The 26,271-nt window shown below is 44.7% G+C and overlaps 1 protein-coding gene across 2 annotated transcripts; it reads right to left on the reverse strand.

Annotated features, from left to right (window-relative positions):
- Positions 1-572: 572 nt before the first annotated feature.
- On the reverse strand, positions 573-26,271 carry AHCY (adenosylhomocysteinase). 2 transcript variants are annotated; one of them, XM_082326295.1, is made up of 10 exons: positions 26,160-26,271; positions 24,060-24,250; positions 21,126-21,201; positions 19,092-19,244; positions 12,736-12,848; positions 9,652-9,859; positions 8,709-8,796; positions 7,671-7,788; positions 4,570-4,764; positions 573-1,569 (listed from the first exon to the last, which is right to left on the reverse strand). In XM_082326295.1, exons 1-10 carry the CDS (start codon positions 26,185-26,187, stop codon positions 1,438-1,440), a joined length of 1,302 nt encoding a protein of 433 aa, XP_082182421.1. In that variant the 5' UTR covers positions 26,188-26,271; the 3' UTR covers positions 573-1,437. The 2 variants fall into 2 exon arrangements, with proteins under 2 accessions (XP_082182421.1, XP_082182422.1); XM_082326296.1 differs by having other exon boundaries at positions 26,164-26,238.

The raw sequence follows: 26,271 nt of genomic DNA on the forward strand, positions 1-26,271 counted from the left end.
CTCCCCTCAGCCTCCTTTTCTCCAGACTAAACAACCCCAGCTCCCTCACCTGCTCCTCACAAGACTTGTGCTCCAGACCTTTCACCAGCTCTGTTGCCCTTCTCTGGACACACTCCAGCACCTCGATGTCCTTCTTGTAGTGAGGGGCCCAAAACTGAACACAGGATTTGAGGTGCGGCCTCACCAATGCCAGGGGATGATCACTGCCCTGGTCCTGCAGGCCACACTATTTCCAACCTTCCATCTTCTCACATCCAGAAACAGAGGTGGCCTGCTGTATAATGTTGACTGAAGAGGACAGTGGCAAGAGAGGACTTCCATGACACATAGATATATCTGTGTGGGCAGAGCAGAAGAATGTTTTTCCTGCAAGATTCAGCCCTTCAAATATTTAAATAACCCACGGAGCAGCTTTTCCCAGCTCAAGCATATGATGCAGGCTAGCCACAGCACTGGCTTTTGCCTTGAGGAAACCCCATATGGATACATTAAGTATTTTCAGTAGCTTAAGGATCACACAAAAGTAAACAAATCCATGGCAAAACCCAAAGCATCTCACTATACAAAACAAATCAGGCCACAGTCAGATCTTTAATAAAAGCACTTTGAGTCAGTGACAAACAAGGTACAGCAGACATGACAACTCAGAAAAATCAAGTTGGGGGTAGAAGTGTGCTGCTGGTGCTTTCAGAGGATCGAACAAGGTCCCTAAACCTAACCATCCCCTCAGTGGCTTCTCAGCCCTTCACAACACACTAGAAGGCTGCTAAAAAAACTACTCTTGCCTCAGCCCTCCTCAAGTTGGTATGAAAGAAGCATAGAAGGGTCCTTGTTCTGACCAAAACTGATGCAGTAAATTAACCCAGAAAAAAACCTCCAGCTCTAATCTCTGAGTAGGAGATCAAGATGATTTTATAGGAAGGAGACCAAGCAACCTATACTCCTCCTGACTTCCTCCAGTTTCACAATATGCACTTCAGCTAGGGCAGCTTTGCGGAGAGAAGCCTGACACTGCCAGCCTCCTAATAGGATTCATCTAATTTGAGCAGGGCATGGGAGAAAGCATCTCCCTGTAGAAACCGTTCCCCATCTTATTGGTCAGTCTATTCAGAGAGGCTGGTCCACCACACGTTTGACAAGACTACACATTTTCATTTAGCAATCTTCTGTCCTGCTCCCCTTATTGGGACATTAGGAGCCAATAAAAGGTGCATTGGATCCTTTTCATCATGACATTACCTAAGTAACCAATTCTAATTCCAAGAGTCAGGATCCTCTTTCACTAACGAATAAGGCCCTGAAGCTCCCTTGGTAAGGGGAGGGGTTCTGCAGCACTGAGAGGAGTATGGCAAAGGGCTTGTTCTCAGAAGCCCAGCACACACAAGAGCTTTGGAAGGTTGTATCCCTGCGCTTTGGTCTTTGGGTAGTGCCACCTGCTCAGTATCTGTAGTGGTCTGGCTTGAATGGCCCATCTCTTGATAAGCCTAGGTATTTGGCCTGCTTGTCACTCAGCTTTGTCAGCTTCACACACAGTTTATCCAGATGAGCAGCAGCCACAGCTTCATCCAGCTGGAAAACAAAACATTGAGTTCTATTAGTTCAGGAAGTCATGGTCAAGAGTGAGAAACGAATGTGTGAAAACCAATAGCAGCCCCAAGGAGGACTTAACAGACTGACACAGATGAACAGTCAGACAGCTCTTTTCCTTCCAACATACCTCACCTGCTTGAGCATAGAGGCATCTGATTTGAGCACAGAACTGCGTTCAGATGGAAAAGCCCCATACTTTTGAGGGAGTCAAGTTAAGCTTAAGTGAGACAGACAACTTTATATAATCAAGCCCATTTCAATCTCATTACACATTTACACACGATACACTCATCCATCCAACAAGTAAAGAACAGAAACTGTTGAGAGATAAGAATATCCAGTTTGGCAGAATGGTAAAGCCATCTATTATCTTATAATTTTAGATAAGTTCCAATACTGTGAAAAAAAATGCATCTCCTTTCCAGATATCCCATCTTAGGGAAAGAAAATTAAGAAATTCATTCCAGAATCACTGATTTACCAAGAATTCGTGCAAACTCAAGGGACTGAAAAATGTGTAAAATTACAAGACAGTTAAGCGCTACAGGAGATAGGTACAGAGGAGTCAGAAAACAAACAGTAAAATGGCAAACTAGCTGCTATGTCAGAGGAGAATGTACAGCCATAAAGGGTATTCAAAGATGGAAAGGACAGCACTAAGAAGGGATCGGGTGCTGCTGAGTTACAACAGAAGTACAAGTTTGACAACCATTTGTAATTCCTGCAAAATACAAGTAATCATTGCTAAGGAAATGGATATAAGGTAAGTCTAAATTCCAGAAGCACGGAAAAGACTAGCAGTATTTCCCCCATACCAAATAGATGTGAAAAGTTGCAATATATTTGAATGGCAATAAATTAACAAAACAATCAAGGGCCAGATCTTCAGCTTGTGTGAACCAGCATGTCCTAAATGATTCAGTAACTAGTCCTAGATTTCCCACTCAAAGGGAATGTGGTAACAAGCAACTACTCTGAAGTAATCCCATTGTAATGCGCCAGGTAAAAAGCTGCATCTGTACAGAGTATAATTCACTGCAGCTCAACCTGCTTATAGTAGAACTGCCAACGTCTCTTGAGAACCAACATGGCCAAAGATGTACAAGATAAAATTAAAAACATAAGATGAAGTGGTTGAAGAATTTGGAAGCAAGCCATGAAAGCTACCAAACACTACGTAAGAGTCAGGAAAGTCACGAAAGAAAGAAAAGCTAACTGGAAGGACTCTGTTTAGAAGGGAAACAAGTATTTAAGCTTAGTAGATCCTGCCAGAAAACAAAAGGAGGGCTAAAAACTGAATGCATATCTGGTTGACTAGACTGACATGTGAAGATCTGATAGGTGCATTTTCCAGATTACACCCACTTGAAAAGGAGCCAAGTCCCTGACACTTCCCAGATGAAGTTCTCAAACTGCAGCAGAGGTAAGTTGTTTCACAGCTGCTTCAGCTTGGAGACTTCAAGATTTAGATAAAAAGGTAGGCAAATTTAGATGAAGGTAAGCTGACATTCTTACCTTAAGATCAGATAGCTGAGCATAAGGATGGAGAGATTTGGTGCCAAGAACATGGACACAAGAGTTTGCCTAGATTTCCAGGAACACATATTGCAGAAATGTGTGCATGTTTGTAATAGCTGATCATCAAAGTGATATTCTTGCAGTCAAAGAAAGTGCAACGTAAGGTACTTGGTAATTCTTAAATTTTACATTTGGCTACTACAGAGAACAAGGAAAGATACTAGCCAGAAAATTATCAGAGAAAGCTCTTCTGCCTATCTTTTGTTGGTTTTGACAAGGCGACTGCTTTATTCTTTGAAATTCTCTATGGAGCACAGACAGTAAAAAGAGCATTTTGTCACAGTATATGAACCTGAAAAGATCACTGCCATATGCTCCACTAACATGCAGTTCTGTTTGTAAGTAACTGATCTGGGCATTTCTTCTCATTTCCAGTTCAAGTATGCTTACTGAAAATTGTTATTCAGGAAGAGGATGAAGCCACATTGTATTAGCAGCATTGGTCTATCATTTTTGAGAGAGTTGTCAGCAAAGCTTTTCCTTTGAAGATGATTACGTGTCAGCTTGCTGATCAACTCCTACATTGTATTTCTTGATCAAGATGCTTTGCTTGATCATTAACAGATGGTTTTGGAAGCTTAAGTCCTTCAGTAAACACTTCATAAGTAAGTCCAAACATACACATTCTACTTCCTAAATAAAAAGTATTTTCACATTTAGTCTCACACCTGGCTGCATTCCAAAGGCAGTAGGATTTAACTCCAGCATCTTTTTCAATGACCATCTCAAATTCTCAGGCTTTTTCTTGAAAATTAAAAGCAGGTTAGTTTTATAAAAGGAATTTACGAGTTGTGACATGATCCAGATTTTTCCAAGAACAAAGAATGCAGAGATAAGTTTAAAGGGAAAACCGAGGGAATCTGTCATTAATATTTTGCAACACTGGACCAGATTTTTTTAAGACCAGATTGTGATAAGCTCTACTCAGGTGCAAATGGGCCCCAGACTATCAAACATAGTAAAAGTGATTCCTAGTTTCACTCCAGCTTCAGCTCTGCCCTACTAGACTTTGCCGCTTGATAAGCATGTGAAAGCTTGCTGTGAATGCTGACGTTCAGCAGAAGGAACAAGCTGGTTGGGAGAAACTCCTTGACTACCCTGAGGCAGCATAGGGCTTCCCAGCACCTTAGGGAAGAGCCCCAGGTCAAGCCAAAAAGTGACTCGATGTTCCTATCACATATGACAGACAAGTCCCAGTTCTGCACAACAAGTTAGCCATAAAAAACAGTCCACTTCAGACTCAGTATGACCAAAGCCAAGCATTCACTAAGAGACAGAAGCTCCTTGCAGCAACAACATTCAGTAGGAAAATGAACTCAGGCACAAATGAAACAAATCTACATGATCACATTTGAAGTTGGCTTCCTTACAAGCTTGCGTCTTTCTGCTATTCTAACTCACCTTCTTTGGCAAGAAATGGACTCCGACAGAGTATTTGTCACTATTGGTCCACAGCTCGATCTGTGCCAACACCTGGTTGGTGAAGGAGTTGCTCATAACAAAGCTAGGGTGACCCATGGCACAACCCAAGTTGACCAGTCGGCCCTCTGCTAGCAGTATAATATGACGGCCATTCCTCAGTGTATAGCGATCCACCTGGGCGGGAAAAAGCAAGAGCAGTGCAATGTCAGGGTGAAGACAGCATTTTAAATCATGCAAAGCTTGGTGGGCTTTCTTCCCACATCAACAATTCAGCAGTGAGCTTGCAACACAGACTTCGATTACAATTGAGACACTCCTCCTCCCTCAATTCCCAGCCAGTGTTTGCAAAGCCTGTAGCTATTCTGGACTTCGCACAACATGAACGTTAGCACCTGCTTCATATTTAACCAGTTATCCAGTTGTTCTGGTTTTTCCACATGCATGTTGTCTCAGATGGCTGTGGTGGGGAGCATGCTGCTAGCAGTAAAATGCAGTTCATATATGCCTAATTGTAACAACTGCTGTTGAGAGACAGGAGAGAAGAGGGAACACCTCTGCATGCAACAGTCCAGAGCCTTTCCATCTAACACAGGGGTAAGAAACAGAGTCCTCAGCCTGCTCAAACTGCTTCCCTGTAACTCTTACCACTTCCATAAGGCCAATGCTTTACAGTATAATAAACAGCTGTCCTAGCTTCTGGTACACCCTCCTTTGCTCTCAGGGGACCAAAGACATGGTCCTCCACTCAGACTGATTTCCAAACTATACTGGGGACAACAGGACTCTGCACACAGAATCAAGTCTCAGATGGGCTAAGGAGACAGGTCTTCAGCTATATGAGAGAGTCCCACACAATTCAGAAGATAATGTCACTTACTATGCACCTCAACTGCCTGGACCAGATTGGGCTCCTGCAATGTTAAATTTAACTGTGCTTCTCCTTTCCACCAGTGACTAGCTCTTCTCTCTCCTGCCTTCACCCCTGTAGGAGGTTATAATGAAACACCAATATGGCCTATAAGTTACAAGAATACTCAGTATTCACTGGTATTTATTGTTCATGTCACACCAAGCACATGGGAGTAGAGCAAACCTTTGGAAAGACTTAGAAGATAATCAGCGACCAACTTTGACAAAGGTTAATGCTTTAGACAAGTCCATTTATCTTACACTGTCATAGCACAGCAACTGTGAAAGACCTAAAAGGGTCCCTGCCCACAGCTGTGTTTATACTTTTAGTCTGAGAAGTTATTTAATATAGAGCAAAATACACATCACTTTCAGTTTCATTCTTAAAGCTTTGGCCTGTAAGTTAAAAGCCATGTGGGATGAAGCTATAATTGTAACAATAGCATCTTCTGAAAAAACATCTTTGTACAGGTCCTTAGCAGAGATGCAATAAATAAACCAATAGAAACCATTTTTGGTTCCCTTAGCGTCGCTCTGAACATCCTGCTTGCAATGGCAGCTGTTTATATAACAGACCAGAGAGATTCAGAGTAGGAGGCAGGTCTTCAGCATTAAACCATATGGATGACCTTGACCCTAATTCCATCCTTTTGAAAAGGTAATACTCTGTTTTTAACCAGAAACTTGATACAGTTTTCATACCTTGGACTAGATTGCATGTCATTGCACTTAATACATCTGTGACAGACTAGCTCCTTCAATAGAGAGTATACAAAGAAAGAGGGACTACTGTCGCTGCCAACAGTGACACAGTTTTTCATACAGACTTTAAGAGCCACGATGAATGGTCACATGCAGGTAGTTTGTATGTTACCATATTAACATCCAATTTAACCTTCAACAACGTTTACTTTTGGAGCAGTCCCATTTTTAGTTTTAAAACCAGAGCTACTGGAAAGCAAGCAGCTAGCTGCAGGCTCCTCTAGGACAAGAGCTGTTGAGCAAAGTCAGCTCCACACAAGGTCATGGGCAAGAACAGACTTGAATGTAGTGAGAACTTGAGGGCATAACTTCACACCTAGTTGAGCCCACATAGAGTGTCCCAACAGCAAGGAGGATATTGAAAAGACTCTCACAACCGCTTAGTAAGAGTCTGATGTGGGTGGCCAATAAGCCATAGGGGAGTTATGAAAATTGGAAGGACAGATTGAGATCTAAGACATATGTGTGGGTGTGGTGTTTTTAAAAAAGTAGAAAGCCTGTCCCAGAATCCTGCTATTAGCAAGCACACTCCCTCTTTAAAAGGTAACTAGAAGTCCCATGCCAAGTCAGACAAAGCCTGGTTGGCTTTATGTGATGTTCTCCCTCAATGCTGGTGTTACAAAACAGTTTTGATTTAGTTTGGTTTTGTTTCTCTGCTTTAGGACACAGCTGAAAAGCTGAAATTTTTAGATCCCTATTTTCCTGTGCAGCTCCAGCCATAGCTTGCAGTAAATACATGGTGGGAATGCAAGCTGAGCAAGGATAAAACATCTCATCTCATCTGCCCACACACAGACTTCTGGTCTACACAGGTTTCTAAAATGAAGGCACTAAGTCTGGAAGAGAAGACTGAGTTTGGCAGAGCTCCAGATAGGCTTTCCTGAGGCTTCAATCTCCAAATAAAAAAAAAATGCTTTGAAAACAAAGAGGTGTGAAGTTTTTCAAACCTTGACAGAATCCCAGAAGACATTCCCTTGAGATTCACTCTAATCCTGGCACCCTGCACCAGGGCCAAGATCGTTCTGGTGCAGAGCAGTACATGAGCAAGCAGCTTCCTGAGAGGAAATTCGTATCAGCCACCAGGTAATCTATGGGCTCTGTTCTTAAGAAGTTTTATATGGTCTCTAATGGTCTGTTCTGTATTCATCACCTGATTTGCTTTCTGAAACTGAGTTATGGTTTTCAGCTGGGGGCTATCAAAGAAAGCACATTTCCATACCTCCTCACCATACCCCAAACATCAAAGCTGACTCCCTGCATGGAATGAACTTGATGCAATTAATTGTTTACACAATCACCACTAAGGGGTAGGCTCCTGTTGGTCAAGGAAGTAGGAATACATGGAGCAAGATGCATCCATACCAGGCACCTCTCACCAGAGGCCAGAGCTTGCATAAGGGCTGTCTCACCTGAGGTTTAACGTTCACCGCCTCTACTGCATTTTCATTCAGCCACTTTGCATCAACTTCCACATCAAAATGGCCAATATTACACACTATGGCATCATCCTTCATCTGCTCAAAGTGCCTGAAAAAAAAGTTATATCAAAAATTAATGGACAAAAAAATTTTTCTTCAGCACCAGAAGATGCTCTGGTCCATAGGTCTGCTCAAGGAGAAATGAAAAGTGCCCAGCTCACTGACTGCATTTGACTCAAGATGTGTGGGTCTGGTAATCTTCCAGGCATGTGAAGTCTACTGGGAAAAAACTCTCAAACTTGTAGGGAAGGACACTTCCCAAAGATATAAGAGGTTATTGGAGAGAAAATATTTTCCCAGTATGGGAAGTAAAACTATTTTGTTTAATTGGTCAAAACTGAAATACCTGCAGTAACTCCCTTTCCTACACAGAAGAAATAATTTTCTTCATGACTTTAGTCTCTAGAGATGCAAAACTGCTGGAAACTTTAATGGCCTTATCTCCTCCCACTTAATCTAATCTTCCACTAGAACATGTACAATCATAACGGCAAAGATAGGAATGAGTTTGTGTAGAGTGGAGGGGCTATAAATTGAGATCTAAGAAGCAATAACAAGAAAACTGCAGGGCAGTTTATTGAGAACAGGCTGGTTTCGAGTCTGCTATGTGTACTCACAGATGGAATCACTTTCAACCTTTACCCACTTCCTCTTCTGTTCACATTTATCTGTCCTAACACAGAATTTAGCCCTGATGCTTTCATTTTCCAGGAGTCTGTCTATCCCTCTACACCTTTTGTTTCTCCATCATTACATGCTGTAAGACAGGAAAAATTGCAATGTGGCAACATCCAACAGAATTGAAAGACTGAAGCCCCCATTTCTCACTAAATTGATGCTAAATTCTGATGTCCAGAAATGAGACTGTGCACCAGCCCTCACCATACTGCTGACAAGTTATGATTGTATTTTAAAAAAAAATCTAACTGTACAGGTATGCTTTCACTAAAGCAAGTGGCTAGACCATACCTGCCCTGAACAATGTCAGTGCAGCCAGTGGTGGTAACAAAGATATTGCCTTCTTTGCAGGCCTCCTCCATGGTTGTAACTTCATAACCTGAAAAGAGAAAAAGTTATTCCTCTACCCAACCACCAGTACTTATTAAAAAATGGGCTATAATATTACAAGTAGAAAAGTACAGAGAAAGTATAAGTAAGAGAAGTCTGGGCCAACACCTGACCTATGGAGGATGCAAGGTAGTGGGCATACTTGTCTTACTAAATACCAACGTAGCACGAAAATATCTATCCCTCACCTGTTTCCAATCTGTAGATCTATACATTCACTGTCTTATGTCCATGGGTGTAGTATCTGGCACAGCACTCAGAATGGATGCAGGGGGTCAAGTTTGCACAGGGAAGTGCACCCACAACACCTGCAGGTTCTAGTCAGGTATGAATAGAAATGGGATAAATTGGTACTAAGAAGCATAGCTACATGAGGCACTCACAGAAGAGAAAGAGCACAGGTTCCAGAGCATGCTGTGAGCACAGCTGGAAAGGCAGAGAGCGTGCCATTACTCTCCAAAAACACCTACTGAAGGTAAGGCCTGCTGTTTTACTGTGGAGATATTCTAGTGAAGTCTTAACCCACAGTGGAGGTTAGAGTTGCACAACTTGAAGATAATGAACCCATTCAAAACCAGGCTTACAGTGTTATGAAATGGGGGCCTTACCCCACTACTGTATCTATATCCTTGACTCCAAACACATCTTCAAGGCCTATGCTAATAAACTCCTTCCCTAACTAAAGGAAATAATTCCTACAGTTAAACTGAAGTCAACTCTACCTCAACAGGACAGGGCTGAAACCCACTGAAACTTTCTTGGCCAGCTATTGTTTATGGCTCTACACTGACATGCAGAGACCCCCGACAGATGCATTAATTTCTGCATCTCCTTCAGTTCTCACCTTCCATGGCTGCCTGCAGTGCGTTGATGGGATCGATTTCAGTGATGATGACTCTGGCTCCAAAGCTCCGCAGGGCCTGAGCACAGCCTTTGCCCACATCACCATAACCTGCCACGACTGCTACTTTTCCAGCAATCATGACATCTGTAGCACGTTTGATGCCATCAATGAGGGACTCTCTGCAACCATAAAGGTTATCAAACTTGCTCTGAGGAAGAAAAAGGAGTAGTTTCAGAACAGATCAAAGTCACTCAAGTAAAAATTCCTTAGAGAAATAAAATGGACTTATATGCAAGTACTACCAACCAGGAGGCTGACAGTCAGCTAAATACTTTAACCACAGTGACAGATGGGAAGAAGATAACCTGGTTTGATGTTTTTATTTATCCAGTTTCAATCTATATAGTTATACCAGATACAGGCTTCAGCACACCTCTGGTGAGAAGCATTTCATAAATATGTTGTGTCTACTGACTAGGGCTTGGACATGTTGAAAGCTTGTTAGAGGTAACCTGAATTTATCAAGTAAAAGCACAAACAATCCTTGTGTACAGAGGTAGGTCCGAGTTCCTCAACCAGATGTTCACCAGTTCTCTGCTGCTGTTTACCAGACAACAAAATGACACAGGTAGGCAAAAAAACACTAGCAGAATATCTGGCCAATTGGTTAGCAAATATTCATATCTTTGCAAGACACATGCACCCTGCAGAAGCAGCAAGTTGCCCATATCAACCATGAGAAATTGGTTCCTACGACCCAGGGACATCAAAATTGCATCTTCCCCCGGAAGAGTTACACTAACACTGCCAGACCTCACCACTGCTCAGATTGAAAAAAATCCAGCAATTCATAATACTGGTCACTACAACCAAGAACCCCTGGATTTCATCTCCTAATGCTCCATCACACAACATCCCCCTACTGTAACATTAACACATGAGCTTAACAGCCATATCTCCAAATCAAAATTCCCCTGCTAAGTCAGATGTCAAACAGTACTCCACTTGACCATCTTCCTGAACTCAGAAACACATTGCTGTACTGATTTTTGTAATGCTTCTCCTTTTTCTCCTTTGGCCCTTTATTTTGACCAGGAGGATAGGCTGTATAAACAGATTTGATTATCTGAAGAGTTACGGACGCCAAGAATTTTTAAAAAAATCTGGCTACCAAAGTTGTGCTATGCTTCCCAAGGCAGGGGTATAAAGAATTCACCATTCACAGCAAAATTCTGGTCTCAAAGCCTGCCCCCCTCCTTTCTATAACCTTAAGTCACCGATCATTCTTGCTTTCACGTAACACAGGTAGTGCTCTGTCTGCTATGAACAATCTGAACACTGCATACCTAGATGTGAGTAGGGGCACTGATCTTTCAAATAGAACCTACCTTGCAGCTATGGCTGGTGCCATCTAGCACATGTAAGATGAGATCACAGTTTGGTTTTCAGTCTACAGCTTACAACTGTAAGATTTTTATAATAAAAAATGCAAAGTCCATGTATAAAAATGTTGCAGCTATGACTCCAAGACATTCTCTGAGCAAGTTACAAGGTATAGTGGCATATTGCTCCCAGCCTCAGAAGCTGGCAGGGGACTGATGTGCAAGAAGTTGTATTTTAGATCCAGAAGTTCCTGACTCAGTGCCTGCAAGTTGCATCACAGGCACATTTCCCATTAATATTGCAGAAAATTTGTGTTATCAATCCTTCAAATTCCAAAGCTAGTACCAGTTGGTAATCCTCTTCTCTAGCCCTCCAACAGTTTTTCCTTGCAGTATAAGCCTTCTTATGGAGCAAAACAGCATGGTGAGATTTGATTCATCATCATCAAATACCCCAATTGCAATCAAAGCCCTCCAGGTGCCTGTGCACTCCCATGCAGGCAAGGTAGCAGAGTGCTGGATGCAGACATCCATCCCACTCAAAAATACATTTGAGTGGCAGGAGGAAAGAACAGAACTGGATGTGGACTGCCTTCTCTCTCCAAATACTAGTATAGGAACCTGGCACCAAGTGAAAATATCAAACTGGGAGAACAGAATTTGTCAGCTCAGTTGCATGTCTTCCTGGAGATCTGTAACTGTGGTTAGTACAAATCTTTTACCACATAAATACCAAACAGTACTTGAAAATATGCACTTGTTTGGCACTAAAGTGAGCTCAACCCAAATCCACTCAAGAGGCTTTTTTAGAAACATCTGAATTTCCAAATCTACTAAACAGTATTAATAGTTATTATGCACGAGGCACAGGTCTAGGTGAAAAGGATGCAGAGAAACAAGCTTCTTCCAAGATCAACTGGATTCCAGCCCACTAGCTATGAAATAAAAATGCCAGGTGCATCTTTGAGCAAAAAGGAGATACTCTTCAGATAGCAAACTGCAGAGAAAGCAGGCCAAACAGTGATAACTGCCATGCCCAATAGGAATAATGTTAGTTATGGTAACTTGAAATAGATTTAGCAACTAGATTTACAACACAAATGTATAAACCTTAAGTACACCTGAAATTCCCACTATAATTCATCTGCATCCAAAAAGCACCAGCACCCTTTAAACACCATTCCCCCTCATTTCACCAGGATTTGTCTCAGGAAGCAGTAATATAGCTAAGCAAGGAATAAATACTTCCTGCCCTATCCTTTGCAACTGCTGCTCACAGAGATACCATGTCAGATCAACCGACCTTTAACCAGCCACAAGCTCATGTAGGTCACACTTTTCCACTGGCACCTGCCACCTACCTGTGGGCTTTAAGCTACTCCAAGTGAGGACGTGCCCCTTGTCACAGGAACTGACTGTACCCCAGGAGCCATGATTTCCAAAGGTGTTTTCACATTAAAACGCAGAAGAATGCATGTCCTTACATACAAAAAAGCCCTTGATGTTCTGAAAACAGGGTATTTACAATGGCATGTCCCATTAGAGACATCATGGGCTCACTTCAAGGATATGGTGAAAATCCATTCAGTACCAGGTCAAGAATAGCTCAGCAAGAGAAGGAATATTTGCATGGGAATGACAACATCCCAACACAAAACTGGTCAGACAGCAGAACATAGCAGAAGGGCTCTAGCTGCATTACCTTGGTGACAGAGTCGTTAACATTGATAGCTGGCACTTTCAGGGTCCCATTGGCCTTCATCTTGTACAGGTTGTGAACTCCAGTGGTTGTCTCTTCTGAAATACCTCTAATTCCTGTGGGGAGAGTAAAAGGATTCACCTTAGTTGAAGTTAATGCTGCTGCAAGCCAACACATCCAGGTGCTGGGAGCATCCTCCAGAGGCTTAAGTTAAGCAAACCCTTTGCATGAAGCAGGGAAGAGATGAGAACACTCATTTGGATGCTCAAATAGTAATTTGAAACTTCAAACCAGTTTCTTTACTTGTCCTGCTCTTTTAGATGCCTTGTGAGGATTCTTTGGAAAAATGAAAGGGACCAGCACTAGACCAGGGAATCAGGAAAGACCCCACTCTAATCTATTTTCTCACAAAACAATCAAAAAAACTCTTCTGCAAAAAAGGGCAAGATGTTCACCTCAGTGATGTTTCTACAGCCTAGTCCATTCTTGCTAAGTGGCCTGAAAGGAGATGATACCTAGATAACCACACTTAAATCTAAAGCACTTGGATCAACTGAAAAAAGTAAAAAAGAAAATCAAATACTCAGTTCACCATTGTCAATCCTCCTGTTGCAATCAACTTCAGCTGTGATTGAACAGCTGACACCCCCCCCCCCCCCCCCCATCTGGATACTAGCTACATGAAAATTCAGTTTCGTGAGTATTACTAGCACAACCAAAAAACATTATTTCAAATATATCCTTATTTGAGAACAGTCCAGGAGGCAGAGACCAGAGACGAAGGACTGTCTAGAAACACCAATATCATATAATGGACTAAGATCCTGATAACACAGGAACTGTCATGGGGTTACCTTGCTCCACATCGCACCAAAAAGCCAAAGCTGTAAAAGCAACCCCTGCTTTGAGGGTCCTGACTCTTTGTAGACCTTTATACAGCAGCCAGTTGTTCAGGAGTGGCATCACTGCACATGACTTCTGGATAACTCTCCTCTCTAATGTCTAAATAATCTCATTGTATATAAACTGTCTAGTTACTACACTAGGCAACACCCTGATTACTTAGAAAGCCTATCTGCCCAAAAAAGTATGCAATTTATGATAATCAGAATAAATCTGAAACTAAACTATCCAGTCTGGCTGAATTTCCACTATAAAGGATATGGTAATTATGTTTGTTCTTTAAGGACTGGAGGCATACTGCAAGACAAGTATTTTGTTGAAGTATGAACTATTGGGGGAAAATAGAGGAATTCTGCTAAATCAGGCTGAAACCACCATCACAAGCAACATCCCTATAAAGAGATCCATGTAGCACTTGGAGCTAATTCAGATTCACAAGAAAAGAGAAAATATGAAAACAGTGAATACCAAGTTCTACATGCACCACAGATTTATGCAGAGAAGATATTGCGCCTCCAGGCAAGCAGCCTCTCATGTTGACCTCATAGAATAAAATTGAAAGGATGCTCGTAAACAAAATAATTTTACAGTCATTTTGACAGAAAAACTCTGAGAAATAAACAACATTCATAAATTGTTCTGTTCAGGCCCTTTTACTGATGAAGCAGGAGACAGCGCAAGCTATCCTGTGTGAGTGCACATGAACAGACAGAAATATTGCTCCTTTTCATGGAATTTTTCTTAATTACTCTCCCTCACTGTATAACATATAATCACTCCCAATTCTTACACATTTTTTTTATCCACAGTCTATCCACAGCCCTCCTAGTATTTCAGAGATGAGCACTAGCGTTCCTATTTCAGAAACAGCAAAAGCAGAGGGGCCAAAGGACTAGCCCAAGATCACCAGCCAGCAGCAACGGCAGGGCTCCTCAACCATGGCGCACACACACCTCCTCAGCAGCCAATATTACTTTAGGGATGGGCAAGCAAGAACCAACAACAATAACCCCCAGCAAAATCCAAAATATTATTTACATAGTCCGTTAATTCTGGGTATCGAAGAGAAGTGTCCAAGTGTCACTATCTCCCCAGCCACCAAGACCTATGAGAAGTTTATGGGACAGGATGAATAACTGGAAAATCGCCTCTGAACAGCACGCAGAACAGTCATCGCTGTTGGGAGCAACAGCATCAGCACAGCCCAAGGCAGGAAAAGGAACAAAGCTAAGATCAGCACCTCCAGCTGAGCAGCTGGCTTTGCCCACAGAGGACAAAGAGGTCAGCCACCCGAGGGGCCTGCAGGCTCCAGGCAGGCTCCTTGAGCCCAGACCAGGACCCTGCAAGAGCACCAGAGGGCAAGAAGGACAGAGCATGCATTTCAGAGCCACAGGTACCTGCACCCTCCAGGCACCCAGGGGTGCTGTGCCTCCCAGGCACAGCTCCCTGGCAGGCTACAGGAGCATGGCTCCTGGGAGAAGGCGGGCAGGCACTTTGCCTTTTGGGTTTCATCTGCCTGGCTGGAACAAGAGCCAAGTAACAGCTGCCAGGAACCCAGGGGCTCAAGTCTCAGGTCAACCCCCAGCAACGGGTGGGCACAGAAGAGAGGAAAGGGGAATCCCAAATTTATACCAGAGCTCAATTAAGTGAGAAAGAACAAAGCTTGTTAAAGTCATCTTCAAGGCTCACAACTTAAGCCCTCAGGAAGCACAGCTCACTGCATTTCCCCCAGCCTGCATCTGGGAGACACATGCCCCCCACCCGAGGTCTTCCCACTTCCAAACCGGGGGGACCTGTGGCGGCCCCCCTACCCCGGTTCCCCCCCACCTCACCTGCATCCACACTCCACACCCGGTCACACTCCATGCATGGAGATGCTACTACAACCCCCTCATCTGACCTCCTCGAGTTAGGTTAGCAGCATGCAGATGCTGATTCTGGTTCAAACCCATCCCTACTGCTTAAAAAAAAAAGCTGCAAACTCATCTAAGCCTAGATGAGCTATGCAAGCCAAGAACACAGACAACTTTGGTTTGAGTGTGATTCAAAGCAGTTTTGAAACTAGAATTTCTACAGATGTCTCAACAGAGTCTAAGACAGAGCCATTAGATCTCCCTTTTGCTTCCCAGACCACCAGGTAGAAGCACTGGCACTCTGTATCACATGAAGGAAATGAGACCAACAACACTAGAAGGAAACAGAGCTTGATTCAGCTGATTTGTCCCCACAGAGGTCTGTCATCACAGACCTCACACAGAGCCTTTGGTAACTACACTCCCCACATGGTTACCTGCAGAGAGAATGAATTCAGGCTTTAGCATATTTAGGGTTTGCTTGAAGGGGACAGGACAGTTTAAAGAACATTGCCTGGTGCACAGTGAAATACAGCATCTGCAGCAAGTCTCCCAAAACTATCAATTTTCCAGCGAAACTGCCTCGATCAAGTACAATCATCCCCTTGTGAAGGAAATCTGTGGGAGGTCATGGCAGAAACCTCCAGTTCAAACCTGCCCTTTCTCTTCCAGTCTATCTGGCAACTAAGAGACACACCCATCATCCTTCAAAAGCTCTCCCGGTTGACATTTCTAAGCTTAGCAGATTGTCTTTAAAATTGCACTATGCGAACCTCACATCACGTACACCAGCAGCTCCCCTTCCTTGAAGGCCACTTCCCTGCCTGCCCCAGGTGACATTTATAGCTGGTCTCAACTACTTTGCAACTCTGCTAAAAGAAGTGCTGCCTATACCACTCAATTTCAATGCCTGAGTGACTTCAGTGACTGGAGACCAGCAAAGGGCCAACAGCATGGAAAAGATTGAATTAAATTGAGAAAACCTTGCTAAACACTCCAACCCGCTTTGCTCCCCTGTATTTCTTGCCTGATCAATGAGGAAGTCTGCATCAATGGATCACAAATGATCCAATCTTCTCCATCCTTTCTCAAAAGCAGTCTTCTACACAGATGCCAAAGACCTCCCATGCACAAATTCAGATGACTTTCTCCTTTGTTCAGTTCTAGTTTTCCTCCTCCTACCTCATTTATCTTGGTTTTAAGGGTATTTAGTTTAGTGGAATAAGCTAATAGTACAAAGGCTATTCTGCCCTCTAACAGCAGTTGCAATTAGGGAGAGGGGAAGCTTGCTGAGCATTTCCACACAGCTATTGAACACCTCTCCTAGTTGAAGTAGACTTGAATGAGCCCTGCTTTCAACTGTTAGTTGCACACCAGGACTGAACTAACTTGTATTTAAATTAGAAGCAGCTTAAGCATGGAAGACAGTTCCCTTTGAAACTAGCCCACAAAACTTGTCCAGCCTTTAAATGGCAAGTGGCACTTTCAGATGCTGCATGCCAAAAATGTCTCCTGTGCTCATGATCCAGTCTTTCCACACACTGTGCATGTTTGGCTAATGTTACTCTTGTCCCGCCTTTCCCCCAAAGAAGTCAAATGTCACCACAAGCCCTTAGGATATATTAGCCTCTATTATCTTCAAGATACAAAAAAATGGATACTACACAGCTTCATTTAAGCAGTCTTTGCAGCAAAGGGCTAAGTGCAGAGCTCAGTTACATGAGAGCAAGACTCTACTCAGTGGGTCCCATTCTGGAAGTTTTGCTGTTTCCAAGGAGCAATGGACTGGAAGGTAAAACAGATCAAGTTCTGTCACCCTCCAGAGAGATCAGTCTTAATTAGTTTACTGAACTGCTGCAGGAGGCTTTTGAACTAGAGTCAGTGCAGATAGCACACACATTTTGGCAAGAGAAACGTTGACACGTGTGGCATCCTGCCTAGACTCTTTAAAAGCCCAGTGGAAGAGCCGTTCCTATGAATTTAGGAAGCAACCCCAGGCAGTAGGGATGTTTTTTATCAATGGCAGACTAAAGATGGATGCCAATACAGAGGACAGTTCAACACCCATTGTCCTACTGCACCGTACTATACTAGTCCCATCCACACCAGGAGCACAAGACAATTAAGAGGAAGCAAAAGGCTGGAGGGGAGAAAGCAGCAGACAGCAGGAGGGCTGGAAATGTGAAAGGAGGTCAGCACAAGGACCCCCAGGAACAGGGACACCACCTGAAGTATTGCGTGTGCATGGCAGGGAAACAACCCTGCAAAACAGAATATGAACATGGAAAATGCATTTTTTGGCCTCTGACAACACCAGGAAAACAGGGAGGCATGATCAGTTGTGGTATTCCTTGGCATCAAATGGCAGGAAAGCAAGAGGTCATGAACGTCAGACAGAGGCAATCTAGGAAGCAAGAGACCTTTGACAGAAGAGAGGGGATCCCAGCATGACTGAGCAGACACCAATGAAAACCTCTCATTACAGTTTAAATAACATGAAGATGTTGACTGTTGGATTACTAATGACATCAGGTTGAGGATGAAGGAGAAAGTGAGGCCTGTCACACAGAAGTTTCTTCTCTTCCTTGTGCCCCTATCTACATGAGCACATGGATTGGGAGCAGCCCCAGACTCCTCCCCTCATACAGCCCTATCCATGGCCGGATGCCTTCAGACTTTTTCCCCATAGCTTCCTCTTAAAGCAGCGTAAGAGTCAGAGGAGAGCTGATCCAGCAGGCTTCTACAGCAACCTCACCTCTACGGACCAGGAATGAACATCAGCACACCCCAGTGCACCAGTTTAGTTTCCACCCCATATCACCATCCAATTTTCTTCACATCCCAGATCAAACATGCCCTTTAGCAACATTGGGCATCTGTGGCTTGCAGCAGCACAGATGGGACACTGGCAGAGCTAAGGAGAATCTGTCATACTTGCCAGGCACAGATCAGCCTGCTACTACAGGTCATGTCAAACTCCCTTCAGACAGATCTTTTTACATGTGCTAGCAACACCACACTGATCTGTTTTCAGTTTTACTAACTTACAATGAAGGTAATAAGTCAAAGCAGCAAGAGGCCCAACCCTGACTCCATCAGCATCTTCATTGACATAAACTGGATGAGTTAATGCTTTGTAGTTTATACAAGGTAGAAAACTGTTCCCTTTCCAAGAAAGACTACAGGTTGTCATGACTTCATCCAGAGGTGCACTAAGAGGATGGGGAAGAAAAAGCATTAATGTCAAAAATATTAACTGCCAGCAGACATTAAGCAATTCTACAACACAGCCCATTTCCAGGAAGCTTTTGGCAAGTCAGTAGTACCACTGGTCATTCTCAGGTAACGGGCACTGTGAAGGATGGCCAGAAGGACAGGTCCCTGTAGCTTATATATTACGGAGCAGAGATGGAAACAGCTCCTGCAGGTAAGAGATTCTGGTCTTGGACTAACCAATTTTCATAGACTCATTCATAGCCTGTTTGCACATGCCTGTGCCTCTTCCCCCACCCCTTTTACACAAGCAGAAAATTCCCACAGAAACAGACTGTCTAAACAGCCTCCCAAGCAGAACTGTGCCTGACAAAACAAAATACAAGTTACCTTTCAAGAGCTGTGGGTATTTGGTATGAACTAGGTTGGTAAGATCTCCACCATCATCCAAAATCATGTTGAGGGGCTGTCCATCCTTGAAGTACAGGGTCTGCTCAATGCACCACAAATATTCCTCATCGGTCTCCCCTTTCCAGGCAAACACTACATGGGAACAAACACACACAATTAGCTGGTTTCTTACTCAGCATGTAGTAAAGCAGCCAAAGGAAGATTTCATCAGCAGCTCTCAGTAGCAGAGCAGACAGATGATTATCTGTGCCTGCAGGCCAGAAAAGACATTTGCACTGAAAAAAATCTCAATGAGCAGAAGTGAAATCACTTACCTTCTGTTCCAGGCCATGAACTTGGTCAAAATTTTGAGACTTCACTGCTTTCCTTATTCTTCTTCCATGTTAAGAGTGAGAAGGCAAAGCAAACTAAAGCAGACTCACATCCACAACATCCCACTTGCTCCCCTAATACACCCTACGTTACCAGGAATTAGAAAGAGCGACTGTATATATTGATACAGACAAATTAAAACACAACTACAGCATTTTCTAGCACAGCAGAAAAGAGGGACTAGACTTCAGCATGAGCTAAGCACCAGACTACAAACTCTTCAGCAACTTTGAGTTTAAATTCTAGTCTCTAGCACAGTGCTAAAATCCAAGCTGCTGTGCCTTGTCTGCTCTTATTAGGGCATATTTCTATGTAGTGATCTACATCCACCACCAGCAACATGCTGCACCCACTAGCATGTTGTATCTAGCAGCATGTTTGCCTTTCCAGGCATTTGTACGGCTTCACGCTATACTTGAGCTTCAGTGATACCCAGCCATTTAAACATATTAGGCACATGGTTTACATACCCCAACATTTGGCTAAATTGTCAACAATTTTCACTGTTTACACAGAAAACTAACCCCTGAGCCACGAAGAACCAATCATGCAATTGCCTCTTCTGAAGAAGTGTGCATCAGTACTCATACTGTATCCAAAGGATCAGCATTCCTCCAAGCTCTTGTAAATTCAGTATGTGAAGTGCAATATTAACAAAAAGAGCAAGTTACACAAAGCAAGGATACCAAGGGCAGAGGTTGAAAACAGACAAACACTCCACCTGTAAACTGCTCTCAGTTGCATTTTGGGTGTTGAGAGCAGTGAGAAAGGCAATATCGTAACATCAGATCTAGAGAGTCCCGCCTAGGCCTTTGACATCACATGCCACAGACAGGCAGAGGAGGTGATGCCTGCAGCTAGTAACACCAAAGGAGCTGATGAAGGGACCACTTTCTTCTGTTACCTTAGAATGGACCACAGCTGGGGAAAGACTTGTGGCAATAGCTAATTATAACAAATGAAAGACACCTCCCAAAGCAAAGAACCAGGCTGCCAGAAATCAGATTTAGCCTCTGCCAACATCTGGGCTCAGGCCATGCAGTTCCCAGCACACAGCCATGAGGACTGTATGTCCTTAAACTGAGTAACACAGCAGACAGCTTAATGTATTCATACTGCAAGGAATTGCTTCTTATTGGAAGGTGACAGTAACAAAACAGCAGCATCCTGATAAACCACTTCAGGGACTTAGCCAGCAACACAGCAGGCCTAGCTCTAGCCTTAAAATATCTTGAGTATTGACCCTGTCACTAACAGGGCACACTGCAGTTAACATCCCTTCCCCGACCCCTATTTAGCACCAAGCTTGCGGGAAAGCACCAAACACCTCCATCTACACACACCTACACACCAATCCATTTAATTACTCAGCCCATTCAATCATCTTAATGCCAAGGCTTAAAGCTGGTAACATACAGCCAGGCTCTTTCACAGCCTAACACCAGCCATTGTCAGGAATGCTATGCGTAGTCTGATGCAATGCAGCTTGAATCAAATGTCCTGTTTTGTAACAATCACTGCTTTTGATGGGCTATTTCAATCTTGAAGCTTGTTCAGAAGCTTGATTTGTACACAGTTTGATTTAGCTAGAACAGGCAGTACTCCTCAACTCAGAGCCAAATTAGAACACGGAACACTTACCAGGGACACCAGCTTTTGCAATAGCAGCTGCAGCGTGGTCCTGAGTGGAGAAAATGTTGCAGCTTGACCATTGTACCTGGAAAACAACCCAAGTTTTGTTTGCTGAACAAAGTTCTGAGATATCAGGCACTCTCTTCCAGATACAGGAGTTAAAAAGGGAGTGAGAGCAGAAAGGCATATTAGTGCAGAATCCTGCCTTTCTCTGTAGCTCTGCAAAGTTAAGGTGAAAACTAGGTATCTGACTAGGCCAGGGAAAATAATGTCACTTTGGGAGAGAATGTAATGGAGCTTTAGCTGTGCCACATATTCAGCCATCTCCTTACTCACAAGAGCTTCTGCCAGACAGCCAGAGTGTACATTCAGCTATAGATCTTCAGGAAGTGCACAGTAGGGTGGGTTTAGAAAGTTTTGGTCAATAAAGTTCAGATTTTCAGAACCGCCACATAGCAAGTGTCCCCTGAGGGATATGGACATGCAGCAACACACCTGCTGGCACTCTGAAGAGTCAAAAATGCAGCTGAAACGCTACACTCAATCATCAGGCATTCTCCAAGATTATGCTCAGCCAACTCCCACTCTGTGCTCCAGTCATGGAGGCTTTTCCAGCTGAGCTAAGCCTTTTCCACACAGAATTGATAACTAGGCTCAGGCACCTAGAAAAGCAATAGCATGTTGCTGAGTTGCGTTCAAAAGTATCCGCATACCTACTGCAGCTCCCCAGCAGGTACAGAAACCACCACAACCCAGAGCCACACACAAGTTCTCACTCTTGCTCCCTACAGGGCTGACTGGCAGGTATTTGCATGCTTATTTGTAACAGATCTTGAGGAGAGAGGGCAATAAGACATAATCCTTCAGCCTCTTTTCAGATACTCATCCCACTTTATCAAGAACTGGCACTTCAAAGTAAGGGCTGCAGTGGGAAGCACCTCACCTGAGCCTACACAACCAACACTTGCCAGTGAAAACACCTGGTAGGAGCACAGGAAAACTGAATTCACGACCTTAAGCACTGTACCTCTTCAGTACAGATGACATCAGGAGGTGTCATGAAATTCAAAGTATACAGAATATCTATATATTGTTTACACTTCAAGCACTTGATATAAGACATAGGCCGCTTCAACTCTGCATCCTTAGATCTGTAACACCAGTTTGTGATAATGGCATAGACCCTAGAATAACTGGCATACCTGATGGGCTAAGAGCCTATCATTTACATCACTGGTTATGAAGAGGATGCATTTTTATTACAATTTTAGAACTTATACTCTGAGGCACAGAGTATTTATTCTATCTTTGTTAACGTAGCCAAAAAAGGGATACCAAGATTACTATGCTGCAGTGAGCTACATCCTCATTAGGTAGGGTATGGGTTTCAGAGTTTCACTCCTCCCTCCCAGGCACCAAAGTCCTGGCAGAACAGATGAACCAGGGCTGAATCCAAACTCAAATCAAAGTCTAAACCAACATGCAGGTATCAGGACAAGGAAGGAGCTAACATGACAGCACCTATCTCAAAGGCACAACTATAACTTATGCTTAGAGGAACCAAATCGGGTACCTCCCTGAATGACTTGGATGAATCCCATACAATGCTGATTTGGGGCTGTGCTCAGACTAAAGTAGCTTGGCAACGTTTAAGCACACAGCTGCCACCTAAGCCAGCCATACTGGGGCACAGCAACCAACAGAAGCAACAAGGAGCTTCCCAGATTCTAGTGGCTACTACTTTCTTTTAAATCCTGTGGAGGGACAAGAGTTTCATACACAGAGTAGCTGGAATAAAGCCAGGACTGTACCTCCACATGAAAGCCCTCCTTCAGCACTGCACCATCTGCAACCGTGGAACAGAACAGGCTGAAGAACACCTGCACAACAGCACACACCTTGCCCAGGCTGACCTGGCATGCTGTCTAGACCTACCCCCTCCACTTTTTGAGGAAATGCCTTCGCTGCTACAGAGAGCGCTTCCCCTTCTCCCAGTGCCTTTCGATCAGCATGACACTGCTCTTTTCACCATTTTAACTCTTTTAACCATTCCCAGGGAGGGATCCCATATAAGGCACCCCTGGGCAGCCTGAGTTCAGGGAGGTAAACTTCAGGAAGAAGGAATTTCAGGTCACATACATACTTAACATAATCCATTATCAAGTTCCAGTCAGCTCCCTGCTCAGCACGCAAGCTATGTGGATTGTGCTCAGATGCCTGGCTCTCCTCATGCCCTGTACAGTGAACACTCAGCCGTGATGTTTGGACTTCATTCAGCAAGCCAGGCAGAGGACACAATGCAGTAAATGGCTTATTAAGTATCTCAGTCTTTAATATGGACCAGGGTAACTGGTCCATAGACACACAACAAAGTCAAAGTCAGTGGAGTCCCCAGCCCTCAATCACTGAACCACACTGCCTCCCTGTTGTTTTCCTGCACAGCTCAATGGCTGACATGAGTTCTCAGAAAGCTTCATTAGTTTTTGCTGACTTTAACCAGGGCACGGTGTGCTTCTAAATACAAGCTAATCTGTGCTGGAGGCAGTCGCTAGAGCTTCAGCATTACCAGCAACAGCACTGCAAGCCCGTGCACAACCCAATTGCGTGGGAGCAGCTTTCGGCACCACTGCTCGGGGTGCTGTACACACAGCTGACAGAGCTGCTGAAGCCAGCGACTCAGCCCAAAACAGGCACTTGTCAAGATGCAGCTTGTCCACAGGGAAGACACATAGCACATCCCAGATGTGCACGCACTACAGGTGACAAGCTTTTTGCTTAAGGAGAGAAGACATAATCCATCCACCTGGAGATTGCAGCACAGTCACTTCCAAAAAGTACAGACATCTGCCAGGATCCCCTAAGGCAGTTATACAAGCAGAAGCAGTGCTCTAGGCAGAGCATTACCTAAGAGCACAATGAAGGAGAAACTCAGAGACACTTTACCTCAGCTCCCAGCTCTATAAGGGTCTCTATGAGAACTGCCGTCTGCACGGTCATATGAAGGCATCCAGCGATACGTGCACCTTTCAGCGGCTTTGATGCAGCATACATCTCCCGCATCTTCATCAGCCCTGGCATCTCATTCTCCGCAATCTCAATGGCCTTGCGACCCCAGTCTGCAAGGCTGATGTCAGCTGCAAGAGAAGGAGGACAGGTGCCAGTTTAAATAGCTGAGACCTTGGTATCTGTTCACACACTTGTGGATAGGCATCGGTTGCAACAGCTGAACTGAACACCCAGCAACAGCTGGGAGAGAGTTGGGGGAAAAACAGACCCTATTCCAGTTACTCTCTGCTTTTTTGCTATGGTACATAGGCTTTCAAACAAATTTAGGCCAAACCTAACAACCCCTCTGGAAAAAAGTGTGCTCCTGTATGAGCATATTAATGGATTGTGATCTAGTGTGCAGACATCCTGAGGCCCATTAATTCAGTAAGCCCTAGCCTCAAGCACGCCTCCTTACAGATACTGCCCAAGGGTCTGACGCTTCCTACAGAGATTTACTTCCACAGTGTTCAGACTTGCAGGGGGGCTGCCTGTATGGCAATAGCTTCCCCACATGAGAACAAACATAGCATGCCCCCTGCCAAATGCACCAGGAGCTGAGCCCAGCCCAGCTCCCCCTCTTAAAAGCTAAGTTACGGGGTTCCTACCCCCTTGGATCCACAAAGATTATTTTCAAGGCACCATAACTACCTTAGTTACAAGTCTACTTCTACCGTTGTAAAAAGGATCTATACTAGTAAAGTTGAACAAAAACTGAACAAAAGAGACTTTCAACAGGCTGGCTTGGGGTAGAAAATACTGCACTTACCACAGATGTCTATCTCCAGCCTTAAAAAGGCAAGGGTCAAACAGTTAATGCTAGGCACATCACTTTGCGGCACTGGCCAACACCAAGTGTCCCTCTTACTTAGTTAGCTCTTTCAGAGGAGATTCCAGAAGCTTACCATTTCACTTAAGAACATGGTCAGATACTTTTCTTTCACCTACCTAGTGAACGCAGGCCATTTAAAGCACTCAGGGACACTAGGACCTCTGAGTCAGACTCCCACGTTTAATACAGACAAGCTAATTGCATTTTGCTCCAGAATGAAGCCTAGGAGCCACTGAAGCGATTGCCTACGCTTTAGCTGACTGGTGCACAGCCTCTACACCAACGGGGGACTGAAAAAAGCCTAGGCAATGGAAGGACCATGGAAACAACTATATCAAGGGGGGGGAGGGGGGGGTCTTGAATCTTACCCCTCTTAAGGGCTCAGCAGTTTTGCCAGGGCTACTTAAAAATATATCCTATAGTCTTTTAGGTTCATAGCCTCCAAGGCAAATTATTTCTGAATCTGAACCTTATAAACTAATGTTCTTCTCTTTGCATTTAGCCTTCAAAGAACACACAACTCTTTATAAAAATTAGGGTTTTTGTGGAGCTTCAGGTCTACAAAAATACCCGCCAAAATCTTTAGGGAAAGAGATTTAGGTCCCAGATTTAAAGACGCTTTCACATTCGGAGGGAAAGCCTGTCCCCAGCGAAGGGCTTCCGCCGGGCAGCCGGCGCGGGAGAAGGTCGGGGACGGGGCAGCCGGGCTGCCCACGCCGCGGGGCGGCACAGCGGAGAAACCGCGGGTGGAGACCCCACTCTCCCCACTCCGGAGAGCGGGTGCAGCCCCCCGAGAGGCCCCCTTCTTCTTTCTCCGCGGGTGTTTCGGTAGCAGGGGTGCAAAAGCAGCCCTGCCCCACAGCGCAGGGGGGGTTTCAGGCTTGGATTGCCTGCCTGCCTCGCTGCCCGCGCTCCCCGCCCCCCGCGGCGGCACGGCCAACGGGCAGCTGCCATCTTCTCCCCGCCGCCGCATCCAGCCGCGGCACCGGGCCCGCGGAGCCCCCGCTGCGCTCCGCGGGGCTCCCCGGCGGAGCTCCCCCATGGGGCCGCGGCCCGGCCCCGCAGCCCGCCGCAGCGGGCCTGGCCCGCCGCACCGCGCTTGCCCCGGCCGCGGGGGAGCCGCCAGAGCCCCGCGGAGGCGGGCCGGGCGCGGGGCTCGCACTCACCCACTTTGTGCGGCAGCCTGTCCGACATGCTGGCGGGGCGCGGGCCGCGGCAGCCGGCGGAGGAGGAGGTGGCGGGGGGCCCGAGCGCGCTTTAAGTAGAGGCGGCGCCGCC

Source organism: Platalea leucorodia (assembly GCF_965183815.1).
Source record: "Platalea leucorodia genome assembly, chromosome: 13".
NCBI classification, from domain to species: Eukaryota; Metazoa; Chordata; class Aves; order Pelecaniformes; family Threskiornithidae; genus Platalea; species Platalea leucorodia.